Source organism: Battus philenor, unplaced genomic scaffold (genome assembly GCF_028537555.1).
Source record: "Battus philenor isolate CCGP_79_NKW_IND1 unplaced genomic scaffold, ilBatPhil1.0.hap1 SCAF_28, whole genome shotgun sequence".
In the NCBI taxonomy this organism is placed as follows: domain Eukaryota; kingdom Metazoa; phylum Arthropoda; class Insecta; order Lepidoptera; family Papilionidae; genus Battus; species Battus philenor.
The window spans coordinates 4176232-4188923 of NW_027181691.1; the positions used below are offsets into that span (position 1 = coordinate 4176232).

Below are 12692 nucleotides of genomic sequence, written 5' to 3' on the forward strand. Positions count from 1 at the left end.
TTAATTATTACAATAATTTATGCCTGATTTAAATTGTTTTCATGGTGCTACATAGATGGAATATCATTGTTACACGTACTCAGAAACAGTATTACCATGACAACCCATAATTGTATATTATGGTGGGGTGCCGTGAATATGCTGTAAAAATAATTTCATGGCGCATTAAAATAACCTAACAAAGCACATTCTACATTTTTACATAAATCACATGTAATATTATTTTCTGGTAAAAATTAAAACCGTTTACTTTTACAACTGTTAATGTAATTAAGTATCTAATACCATTTAGCAATACAATTTATTTGTCAGGGAAGAAATAAGATTCACTTTTGAGAATTTAACCCATTTTTAGGCCATAATGTAATTGTTTTTTTTTAAATCACAGTAATACATTATTTTTATTCAGTAACTATTCATATGCACAACTAAACACAATTGAAACCGACTGGACACTGTATTGATCACATGCAACACGCCCATCAGAACAATGATGGCGTCATCACTTCACATACCAGGGTCCCACGCATCGCTTCACAACCTATTGGGTTGAGATTGCGCATCATCCGTGAAGTTGTTGTGAATTTGGCAAAGGTTGTGCTTTTCGAACTTTCATTTTATATTGACGAGAATAAAAATAAATAATGAGGGTATATAGCACATAAATAACTCCAAGAAGAGAAAAGAAGAGGAAGTCTACGACCAATGTGTGTTGCCACTCTGGTCCTTATTTTCAAGAACACAGTAGCTCAAAGAGCCATGGAAAGCAAAAAATAGTAAACAAATTATCTATACCACAAGATAAAAATTAAAAAGAATATCGTAACCTAGCACGAAAATACATTAACAACTTATGTAGCGCTGCATACAAAATAACTATTCTCAGGTTTAACAGTCAAAATACATGATTAACTAAAAAGATTCCCGCGCGTCACACCATCGCATCCAAGTCAGGCGTTCTCTTAACTGTTTATTTGCAATGGGTATTCAGAACACAGCTCTTCACTGCATATAAAACTAAGTCGTAATGTTAACACGGGAGTTTCTCGTGTACATGACCGTACGGACATATTACACTAGCTGTTATGACTTGTTAACCGATTTCCTGTATAAATAAAAATGAATCGACAAATTTTGTATTTACCGTAACTTCAGGTCTTCACTAAAACTTCAGGTCGGCTCATTTGATTCCTGTAGTTTTTTCTCCCTTTTTCGTTAAGTCACGAGGAAGGTTCTAAGGAAGCAAAAAATTGCACAATTGCGTGGCAAATAGTAAATATGACACTTTTCTACAAATTTACAAATTATTACATTTATATAAACTATACCACTATATAGACAATCATTTATTTTCATACAGTTCGCAAAGAAAATAAAACATCTATGCAAGGCATTTTTGACGTAAATCAAAATTAAAAAAAATCGTGTTAGGAGGCTAACAAACAAAAACACATGTGCCATAAAGTATTACAATAAGAGTACATTACATTATTAAAAGCCTTCACTTTGGGCCTCATTGGAAGGCTTACGTCGCTTAACGAGCTATAGAAAAGTCTATGCTCGGAATTTCTCTACAAGATCAAATGAGGAGATCTGTAAATGATTGAAAGTAAATGACAGCCTAAAGGATTTGCAAGTTCAAGTGGCATTGGTATCTTAAGGTTTTGGAGTTGAGACAACGAACCAACAAGCGGAGCGTAAGACGTTCACCTTAAGGTCAATTTTTTTATTACAGATATAATCAAATAAAATACGTGACGTAAACATTTAAAAACATATTTTCTAAATATACTGTGTTCATCTCGTGTCCTAATTAAACAAAATATGTACAGCTAGATCATGAACACGGCTAAACTGTCTACAGTGCCCTGAATAGTACGACTAAATTGTCTCGCCTTAGGAAACGAGGCCAAAGCAATGGGACAATAAATGTTAGAATGCGGCTGCACGTGTGCTGCGGGTCCAGCGCTTGTCAAACTTACAATACTATTCTACAAGTAAAATGAGTTCCTCGTAAAGGTAGCAATCTTTGGGGAAGGCCTGTATCTAGCAGTGCGCGTCTATCGACTGACATGATGATGAAGGGCACCGGGCAGCTAATCAACAAATTTCACGTTTCATATTTGCGTGTTATACAGCCTATATTTCAGAAGTAACTTTAAAGTTTTCTATTAATTAAATTCATACAAATATATAATATCTTTAAATTTAGGTCTTATGTACTCTATTAAATAGTGATCACAAGCTTTTTGCTGTCAAATCAGCTATACATTCACCATTTTTAAAGCTTCTACATCTATAGCCTATCACACTCTAGATACAAGCGCGTTGGTTAACTGAAAAATAATAAAAAATACATAAAGTTTGAGAGTGACTTGTTTTCGCTGATTCACGATACAGCGACCCCGTGATACGGAGTCGACGTACACAATCATAACCATAAAGTAAAGACATAAACATGTTCCGCAGTTAATGCGGTCCCGCGTTCGATTTCCTGCGCAGTCGCCGCCTCTTATACAAACACATGTTATACTCGAAGCGTGAACGTGCTTATGTTTTTGTTCTTATTTTAATAAACATATATTTTAAGGAAACCGGAATAAGATTTCATTAGAGATTTAATAATAATCTTGTTGATTTTAATAGTTTTGACTAAGTACATTAATTGAAGTATAAAACAATAAAGATTATAGGTTCATTTGTCAACAAAAAGCTTTAAGCTTTTGCCACCTATTTCTACCAGTAAAAAGTGATCATTTTCAATAATTAATTTTAAAAACTTTTCTATTGGCGGCACGCTTCTGGCAGTACAAGATGCGCTCATTTGCTGTTATTTAGGGTATGATACACCATATCTAAAAATAAAAAGTTTTAAGAATAATAAACAACCCAATGATAAAAAATTAAGTAAACGTGTTTTCAAATTTAAAATACTATGGAGTAAAAATATTTATTGTTTACTATATGTCTGTACAGACTGTGTACCACCAGAACCCAAACATATTCTTTCAAATTAATAAATTACAGTAACACATTTCAGAGTGACCACTCTATACATTGTGATTGGAAAAAGGATTTTTTTTTAGTAACAAATGAGCTATACATTAAGCCTTTTAGCTTTTACACATACAATTAATCATCCTTTATGCGTCTATTAGACCATTTTCATAAACCATTGATACCAAAATGACATGGCAAGTGCTTAAGGAAGCGATAGCATAATTAAAAATCACCATGGACGTGACGTCACGCGGAGGAAACGCACCGTGTCGCTGCGTGGAAGTCACCATTCCCATACAGTTACATCCAGAAATAACTGAACTGCTATAAAATGAGCCCAGCCTGATCCGTGTGGTTACCATTATGCGGCTCAGTTAGAGACAGGCCCCTTAATTCAAATATATCTATCACTGTAAAATGCAAGTTTTACTTAAGTCTGAAATTGATGTTTTATAAGGTTGGTAATTACATATACGAATAATGTTATCAATGACAGAAAACTAAATAATGGAACTTGAATTTCGTCTCATTTACAATTAGGTGCAGAGGTTCCCTGACTTTTTTTTTCAGAGACTGCTTTTAAAATTTACCTGGTTCCAGAGAGTCCTTTTCATTTCTGCTATATATCTAAATCTCTACAAATTCTTGAAGATTAAGACCTTGATAGATCAAACTATAGCGGCACTTTGGAAGTCTCGGCACGTTACATTGAATATGGAATTGCAAGTTTTAACGAATAACACTCGTTAAGTTTCTTAAAAAATTATTGGCGTACAAAGATAGGTGAATCAGTAGTATTGATTTGTAAATTAATAAATTACGATGTGAGTCAATCCAAAAAAGTAAAGATTGACAAAAAAGTGATTCCTTCAAAAAAAAATAAAAGCTTCCTAAAATATTAGCTGTCAGCCAATATTGTTAGGTTCAGTCAAGCCAACATTTTAATTCTTCACAATCGAAAGTTGATAAAGTTTCATTCGTAGCCCCGTTTACGAATTGTAAATCTGCACTTTTCCGTCACGCCAACGTAGACCATATCATCAAGCATGGAGGTCCAACGGGACTTCTTTTATAACCATTAGCTTGTTAGTAAACAACATTCACTTTCGTTCAGGATTTGCCAATTAATAGATAATTTGGACACCCTAATTAAGTGTTCGTAACTCCATCCTCCGACTAAATCTTCGGGAAAGAGAGCTGAGAGAGGCCAAGACAAAATTGTCAATTCTATAAACAGCTGTTGACGTAGTGGGGGCGTTGCTTTCCAAATGGCTTACATTTATTTTATTGCATGGGACGCCATCGCTGTATTTAAGAATAACATGCATCTCACTACGGATTGATACCGAATGAATTTTAAAAATTTAATGAAACTGTTCGGTATCATTTGCTGCGTTCAATGTATCGTAAAAAAATAAAAATATCAATTTTTGGTATACATATTATATAAGAAATTAAATTATAATCATATCGAGTGCGACTGCTATGAAGGTGCTTAGCCAAAAAAAATATCTACAGTAACTAAGAGGCTCTTGCATAGATTTTTCATAAGATTGGGATACCACTAAGATATGTCGGCCCACGGAATACATGAAACACGTGGAAGGTGGGGTAGGTGTGACAAAAAAATGATTTTTCAATTTATAAGCAGGGATCCATGAAAACTTGTTTGCTTTCTCAGGTAAAAAAAAAACTAAAATGTTGGCTTGACTGAACCTAACAATATTGGCAGCTAATATTTTAAGAAGCTTTTAATTTTTTTTAAAGGAATCACTTTTTTGTCAATCTTTACTTTTTTGGGTTGACTCACATCGTAATTTATTAATTTACAAATCAATACTGACAAATTTTTTTTTCAAATACTATTGATTCGTTGTTTCTAGCTGCAACACAAATTTTTTGGATTGTGGTAGAAATGTGGCTGCAGGAGGTCCACCCGAACGAGCTACATTTTAAAATAGCCTATGACAAAAGATCTGGCATATAACAATAAAACAACTTTTACTATTATTACTTAGAGCATTCAATTCATTCATTAAAAACACTGTTTATATTTAAAAACCCATTGTTATATTCCAAGTCATTGTTGTTGTTACAAAAGCTTATTACCCCTCCAAAAAAAGTGCATAAGTCAGCGTCCTGTACCCATAGAAATAATCTGTACCACTTTGTTTATTGTACCACGAACATATGTGAGTTTTTATTCTTAATTTCATTATAACGATAACGATAGTATCAACATTATTGACATACTAAACGGTGTAATAATATCACTAAAGGTTTTATTATATGCATATAAAAGTAGAATCGGTAATTTTTAATATTTTTATTGAAAAATTACGTGTCCGCTTGTCATTTTTCTATTTATCTCCGATTCTTATTTTTAAGTCACCCCCATCCTGTTTTATGTCGTTCTTTTCTGTAAATGTCATATCTAATCAAACCAAACTTCTTACCCTAAATAATAAATAAAAAAGTCCACAAATTGTTTAAATTTTAACAGTTATATCTTCGTACATATGTCAAAACAACGTACGCTTTTCCTTTAATGCAAATTGTGAGCGATTTTTGTTTGCGCCCGTCTAACGGAACAGAACAATCGATTTAGTTCGGCCCGTTAAAACTTTTTGACCATACACTGTGCATAAACAGTTGGCCATGCATGCTATTCAAACGTTACGAGAACTCATGCACATGCTAATTGTATAGTTTCACGGATGTCGCGTATGGGGAGTATTTACTTTGCATACGGCCAGTTTCCGACTGAATCACGATACAACTTCCGACGGCCGAACGGCTGACTCACAGCCATGCTAATTGCTGTGCTAACGTACCATGGAAATGGATTCCTTTATTGAAATTTAAATTATTTTTCAGAGTTGATTCATGAGTTATGTTAATTCAAATTCTGAATATGTTTAGTAAAAATATTTGCTTATTTTAAATAAAATACAAATATTATTTGATGTTTACATTATAATATCAACCCTGCTAGAGTCAATTGACCAAGTTTCAATTACCTAAAAGGTCTGTTTGTCCCAATATTTATATAAGATTTTATATTTAATTTTAGATTTAAAACCAATAAAAGGTAGGTCTAAGAAATCTTTTGGAACTTTATTATATGTGTGTATGATCAGATCCATGAAGGAATTCAAGAAATTGTATATATTTGTCATTGTTCGCCATTCAATTCATCAATTTTGAGATGATAAACTATATGAAACACACAGCAGAAATCAAGTCATTACATTATTTATTTTATTGTGTATTATTTGTTGTGTTGAAATTTAGATTAAATATTAGTCTCCTAAATCTTATTACAGAAAGTGTTATTGAAAAAATAAAAATTTATAATTATTGGTGACTTTATAATGTACAAGAAACATTGGACAGCATCCTCTACATCTAGTAGAGTGTAAACAAAATTCCTTGCTATTAAAATTGCCCTATTTTGTGAAATACACTTTTAAAACTTAAAATAGTAATAAACATTTCTAAATATATTAAATTTCAACTGTAAGTAATGTTATGGTTGCTTTGAATTAATACTAGTTAATGAATAATTTGCTGCCTTCAGTGGGTTGATTGGAACACTCCGGGGGAGACCCATATGCTAGCTGATGATTTATCATATCACAGAACTGCGTGAGTATAAAAGATTTATATCTTTTTCTGTATGTATAATAACAAGCGGCATTTTATTTACAATGTAAGTAGAACTTTTTGGTGAAAAATTTAGAATTAATGTACTTGTGCTTCTTACTAAATATTTGTAATTAAACATTACCCATAGCTTTAATAGTTATTATATGGCATAGTTCTAACAATACATCATGCAAATATATATTTCTCATTTTTATAGTGAACTATGGGACTGGTAATAACAAAGCTCATCAGATATTAATTAATGGATGCTAGATATTAAGAAGGTACTAGTTTAAGAGTATCTAAATGTAGTTTGATATTTTACTCATACTTATCAATCTTGTGCTCATTCGCATTTTGAAATTTTTGAATTTAAAAGTTGTTGCCATAATAAGCCATCACTGCAATTATAGGTCAATGTGCATCCAAATGTTCAATAAATAATTATTAGGCAAGTTAACTTAGAATCAATCTTATCGGGTATTTTTAAGTGGTAACAAAGTAATAAAGTCAATTTTGTAATTATCTTTTTATAAATAATTATAAATAATTTTCCTTTGTTATAGTAGAGAGACCATTCATATAGATTTAAACAGATGAATACAAGTGCATTAAAAGTGGTGGTATGTTATATGAAAACATAGTAATAATGAAATAAAAATAAAATAAAAATAAATTCTTTAAAAAATATACATCTAAGTATCAGTATTTAAAGTCTAGGATTACTAACAACTCTATGAAAAATATGTGCAGAACAAAAAACTTATCTATTCGAGAGTTTGAACGTAAAAATTAATAAATCAACTAATGCACCTAAAAACAGTCAATTTAAGTTTTATAATGTTAAAGTTTATGAATTCCTTAGGTTAAATTATAAATTTCACAGAATAATATTTTTTTATTTATATATATGATAATTATTTCACAAAAAAAATACATACGTTGATAGTTCAATAACAAATTTAAAAGATTCATACAAACATGTTTGTTATTGATTGATTATTACTATAAAATTTGAACATTTCGTTAAGTAAATATGTTTTCAACATAAATAAATAAATAAAATTACAAATTATTAATTATATGCAGCAGACAAAACTTACTTAATTCCTGGGCAATAACGGTGTCCTTTGTCAGAATTAATAAAAATAAGAAATGCACTAGAAACAAGCACCAAACACTCAAAATATCACATTTAAACATTTTACACTGACCGTATTATGTAAAGTCGTACATTAGATACTTATTCTTTATAGCAAAAATAAAGAAATGAACATATTTAGTTCAAATAAAAGTACGCTTTAAATTTATCAACAAGACACAACACACCATTCTTTCTCTTTGCCACAAACTAACTTGAATGAAGTAGGTTGTGTTGCCATGTTGCTTGCGGTAATATTTACCGAATCAACATGCATACATCAAACATATTTTTTTCCTCTTTATGTTATTATGATCGTCAATTGTACTTGAGTTAATATAGCTATAGTTTGTATGTGAAATATTTAGTCGCAAAATTCTTGTCGTTCTCGCTTTGACAAATCTTATTCGCTTTGACTTTTCACATATTACTTTCGTTTTATAATTTAAATTTATTGAAATAATACAGAGTTACTTAATAAAGAAAACACACTAAGAAGTTACACTGAGAAGTTTCAATCGTTAAGCATTTATCATCATTATTGCCTCATTATTGCCAAGTCGCTGTTTTACACTATAGTCTATTCTGTTAAGGCTTTGTGATTACCACAATTAACCTTCATTTTAAGGTAAATCTTAATAAATGGTATCATTGTCAACTGTCAGAGAAGAGTCAAAAGGAAACGTTCCTCTCCACAGATAACAATATTTTAAAATGTCATTGAAATAAAAGTATTTAGTGAGAATTATTTAGTAAATAAAATGCTGCAGCGTCATTTAAAAAAAATACTTATAAAAGTAACATTAATTAAAAGTTATTCACGTTAAATTACACAGACCCACTAGCACAAAAGAGTGACACAAAAAAGATAATTGGAAGTAAAAGTGAAAAGGATTAGAACTGTTCGCAGAAACATCACTAGATGGCGACAAAATAATATGTAATGATGGTAATAAAAGTAATGTAAATTAAATTTATATAGAGTACATACCATAATTTTTTTATGGATTCAAGTAGCTGCACCTTAACAGAAATAAATTTATAAAAAAAATACATAAAATATATTTATATTTCTATAAAAAATGCCAAATTAGTACAAATTTAAAATTAAAATTCCTGTTACACAATTTTATTATAAAAGTTTTCTTACAAATTTTGTGAACTACGGTAATTGTCTTTCCCAAATTGAAAATTCATGGATTATAGATACCCAGTGGCGTACCTAAGGAGGGGCGGTGGGTGCGGTCCGCACCGGGCGGCACTTACCTTGGGACGGCATTTTTTAAATTTACTTATAGTTGTAAAAAGCAACATATTCATTTCATATTTATTTTCTTTCTTAAATAATAAATTAAAATTCTGTTCTCAACGTTAAAATTTTGTTAAGAATTTTTTTTAACAATTTCAATCAGTGTCGCTAGTTGCGAAAGAAGTTCCTCAAAATTAAAGTTGATAAAAAATTATCTTCGTTCTACAATGAATCAATTAAGACTACAAAATCTTGCAATAATGCCAATAGAACAAGAAATTACAAATAATATTAATTTTGAGAGCATTATACACGATTTTTCTAGTATGAAAGCTAGAAGAGTAGATATTATATAAATATGTTTACGAGTACATACAAATATGTCTAAAAAAATTTACTCTGTGTATTAATTAATATTGATTAAATAACTTAATAATTTATTTATGTGTATTCATTTATAAAAAACCACTATTTGATTGACTTATAATAGAAAGGGCGGCAAACTGGAGATCGCCCCGTGCGGCAAAAGTTCTTGTTACGCCACTGTAGATACCCGAATTTTAGAAAAGAATAGTGTTCTCGTAGTGAAGTAAAAACGCTTTACTTCGAGAATATTATTTAACTGCCTACGAATTACGACAAATTAGAAAAGAAATCATGAATTGTATAGATAAAAGGATACACATTACAGCTCTGTTTATGGATATGACTAAAGCTTTCGATTTTGTTGACCATAGCGTATTATTTAAAAAATTTGAAGCTGATGGAGTGAGTGGAAATAACCTAAATTTAATTGAATCGTACCTACCTAAGGAGGAGGAGGATACAAGAAACAAATAATCACTCCCAACACTGAATACAAAACTACATTTACTTCCGGGGCTAAAACAATCCTATATGGAGTACCACAGGGCAGTATTTGGGCCCAATTCTTCATTTTTGGTATATATCAATGATATGCTGTAAGCTATAAATCATTTACTAGTTTTATTTGCTGAAGTAAGTGCTGCTATATTTTAAAAAAAGTAACATCTATACTTTTAACATGACATTAATAAGTCTCTAAGAGCAATAATCGAATGGCCTAAAAGTAATAATTTATTAATTAATTTAACAAACAGTTTTAATGAACTTTCGACAATGACGAATTAAATGACGAATGGCAAATTATAACTAAAACTATGCGGGCTAAATTTTCGGGGACCCACCATTCTATAACAAATTAAACTGATTCTCATACGCGCTGTACATATTACGAAAATCAGCAAACATTTCATTACTTTTAGCAGTCGATCATGGCTCGTATCATCCACTTTGCGATATTGCATTATGTTTTAGGGCAATTGTACATACAAAACTGACATATTTATAGCTGAAAAAATGTGTATCAAAGCAATTAGTAACTTGAAACCAACAGACAGCTGTTAGCCATATTTCAGAAATTTAAGGTTACTAACGTTCCCATCGTTGTACATCTGTCAGACCGCTGTTTCAACTAGGGCGAATATTAACTTGCACTAATGTCTTTCTGTCCAAAAAATATATTCTCGCAATGTCTGTGGGAGTGATTCGAGCGATGTGTTCACTTATGTTATCACTGTGAGATAGACTTTCTAAATAGGAACAGGGGTAAATGAAACATAAATAGAGCATAACTTTTTATTTCGTGTAGAGAACTGAATCCTTTAACAGTACAAAAAGAAGTCGTGAGTCGATGTCCGCTTCTGCACACAAACCAACAACATCACAGATCAATTGGAACATAAATAATAAACGCTTTTTGGCTCCAATCTTTGAGCAATAGACCTTGCTTAACTACCACCATATTCAATATGGTACCAACATGTTCAAATAAATAACATGCTCCTTAGGTTCACTTTTTTTATTATAAAAGTCAGTGTAAAACTATCTGCCTACTTTTACCGAACTTGCTGTTTGGTAGAATTTGGATTACTTTTGCATTTTAAACTGACTTTTAAACACTTTAGTAACATAATATATACATTGCCATTTTTTCAATTAACATTCTCTATTTGTAAATATTATACAAGTTGAAATATTTTCTTCTAGAATTACTTGTTTCGGCCATTTTCTAGTTATATCGATCAGTAAAAAATCAATTTGCATTTTAGGTCGCTACTGCTGTAAAGATAAAATAACACGTCAATTTAAGGCATTGGTTCCAAGTGGTATCGCGCTCAATAAGCGCAGACTTTTCATAGGGCGGGTCTAAAAGCAATTGGCAGGTATATTATATATTTCTCTAATAGAAAAATATTTTGTTGACCTACATAAAGTTGGTATCATTAACAATTGTTTTTCGTAATATTTGGAACTCATCTAATGTATTGATTGATCTAAAATTAACGATAAATACAAAAAAGTATTTTTAATGTTACAATGATATTTATATATGTGGCAATTGTCCAGTTGTCAATCAAAAAAAATCCTAGAATTCAATTATACTTAATGACTACATATAACCAATAAAATGACTTTATTCATGAATTTCTAGAACTTATGAGCTTCAAGTTCAGTTCCGCATTTATCTATATAGACAAGTAGAGAACGGAATAGAGATATACATAACTACTGTAGTTGTGTACAGAAAAAAATATAACTATGCATTTCTGCAATTTTCTGACAATATAAGGATAATAATAATAAGCATCTTCAAAAAGTAATTGTGCCTTTAACAAAAAAATTTTAAGTTAAATTTTACAATAATTATGTCTGTCATAAATAACTTATCAATTTAACAATATTACTTACATATTAAGAAAGAGCAAGTCAATTACTTTTACAGAAAAATTTAAAGCCATTTGTTACTTGTAGACAGAATAAAATTTTGGGGGACACAAATACTTAAAAAACATGAGATATACTTTAAATTATTTTAACTAATATTCCCCTACCATATTATTTTTATTACCATGAACATTGGGTGATATTGAAGATAACTGATTAAAGTTGTAAAAACTTTGACACTGCATGTCACATATGTTGTAACTTAAAAATATCATGTCTTGGTCTAAAAGTAAAATAATAAATACAATAACTAATAAATATATTCAAAATTTTGTAATAAACATTCACCTCCTGAGAAAGCGCTTGTATTATTAATACATTTTACTGTTTAATTATTTTCATTTTATTTTTTAAAAATTAAGATCAATTTTAATAATTGCTATGCATAATTGTGATGTTGATGTTTTATTAACCTACCAATAATGTGACAGAAACAAGGCAAGTCAATGCATTCCAAAAAGTTTCTGGCGCGAAAAATAATATTTTTTTGTGCTAAAAAATTAAAAGTGTTATCATGATATTTACATTTTGCATAGATAAAAGTAAATGGATATATACACACAAAAACTTTTGCAATGTATTGAGCCGGCATGCATTGATTAATATTTTTTGATTCATTTCGTACATTCTGGACTTCTTATAGTCTTTTTAAACTACACTCTAAATCATTAGTTTCCAAAGAGATCCAGCTCCCCTATGGGTCCACAGGAGACTCAACCCCTGTTGTCTACATTGTGTAAAAAAATGGGAGCTCATAATAGTGAAGAAATAATATGTTGGCTTAACTATATCTATCAATGCACACATAATATTTTCAGAAGCTCATTGACTGTAAAAACTTGCATA

The 12692-nt window shown here is 30.5% G+C and overlaps 1 protein-coding gene across 1 annotated transcript in view; it reads right to left on the reverse strand.

The window, feature by feature from the left end:
- Positions 1 to 7980, reverse strand: part of Meltrin (meltrin) — a 99062-nt gene extending 91082 nt beyond the window's left edge. The window contains exon 1 of the mRNA XM_068769630.1: positions 7752 to 7980. Within this exon, the coding sequence (XP_068625731.1) occupies positions 7752 to 7851 (100 nt within the window). The 5' untranslated portion in view covers positions 7852 to 7980. The remainder of the gene's footprint in view (positions 1 to 7751) is intronic.
- Between the last annotated feature and the right edge of the window lie 4712 nt (positions 7981 to 12692).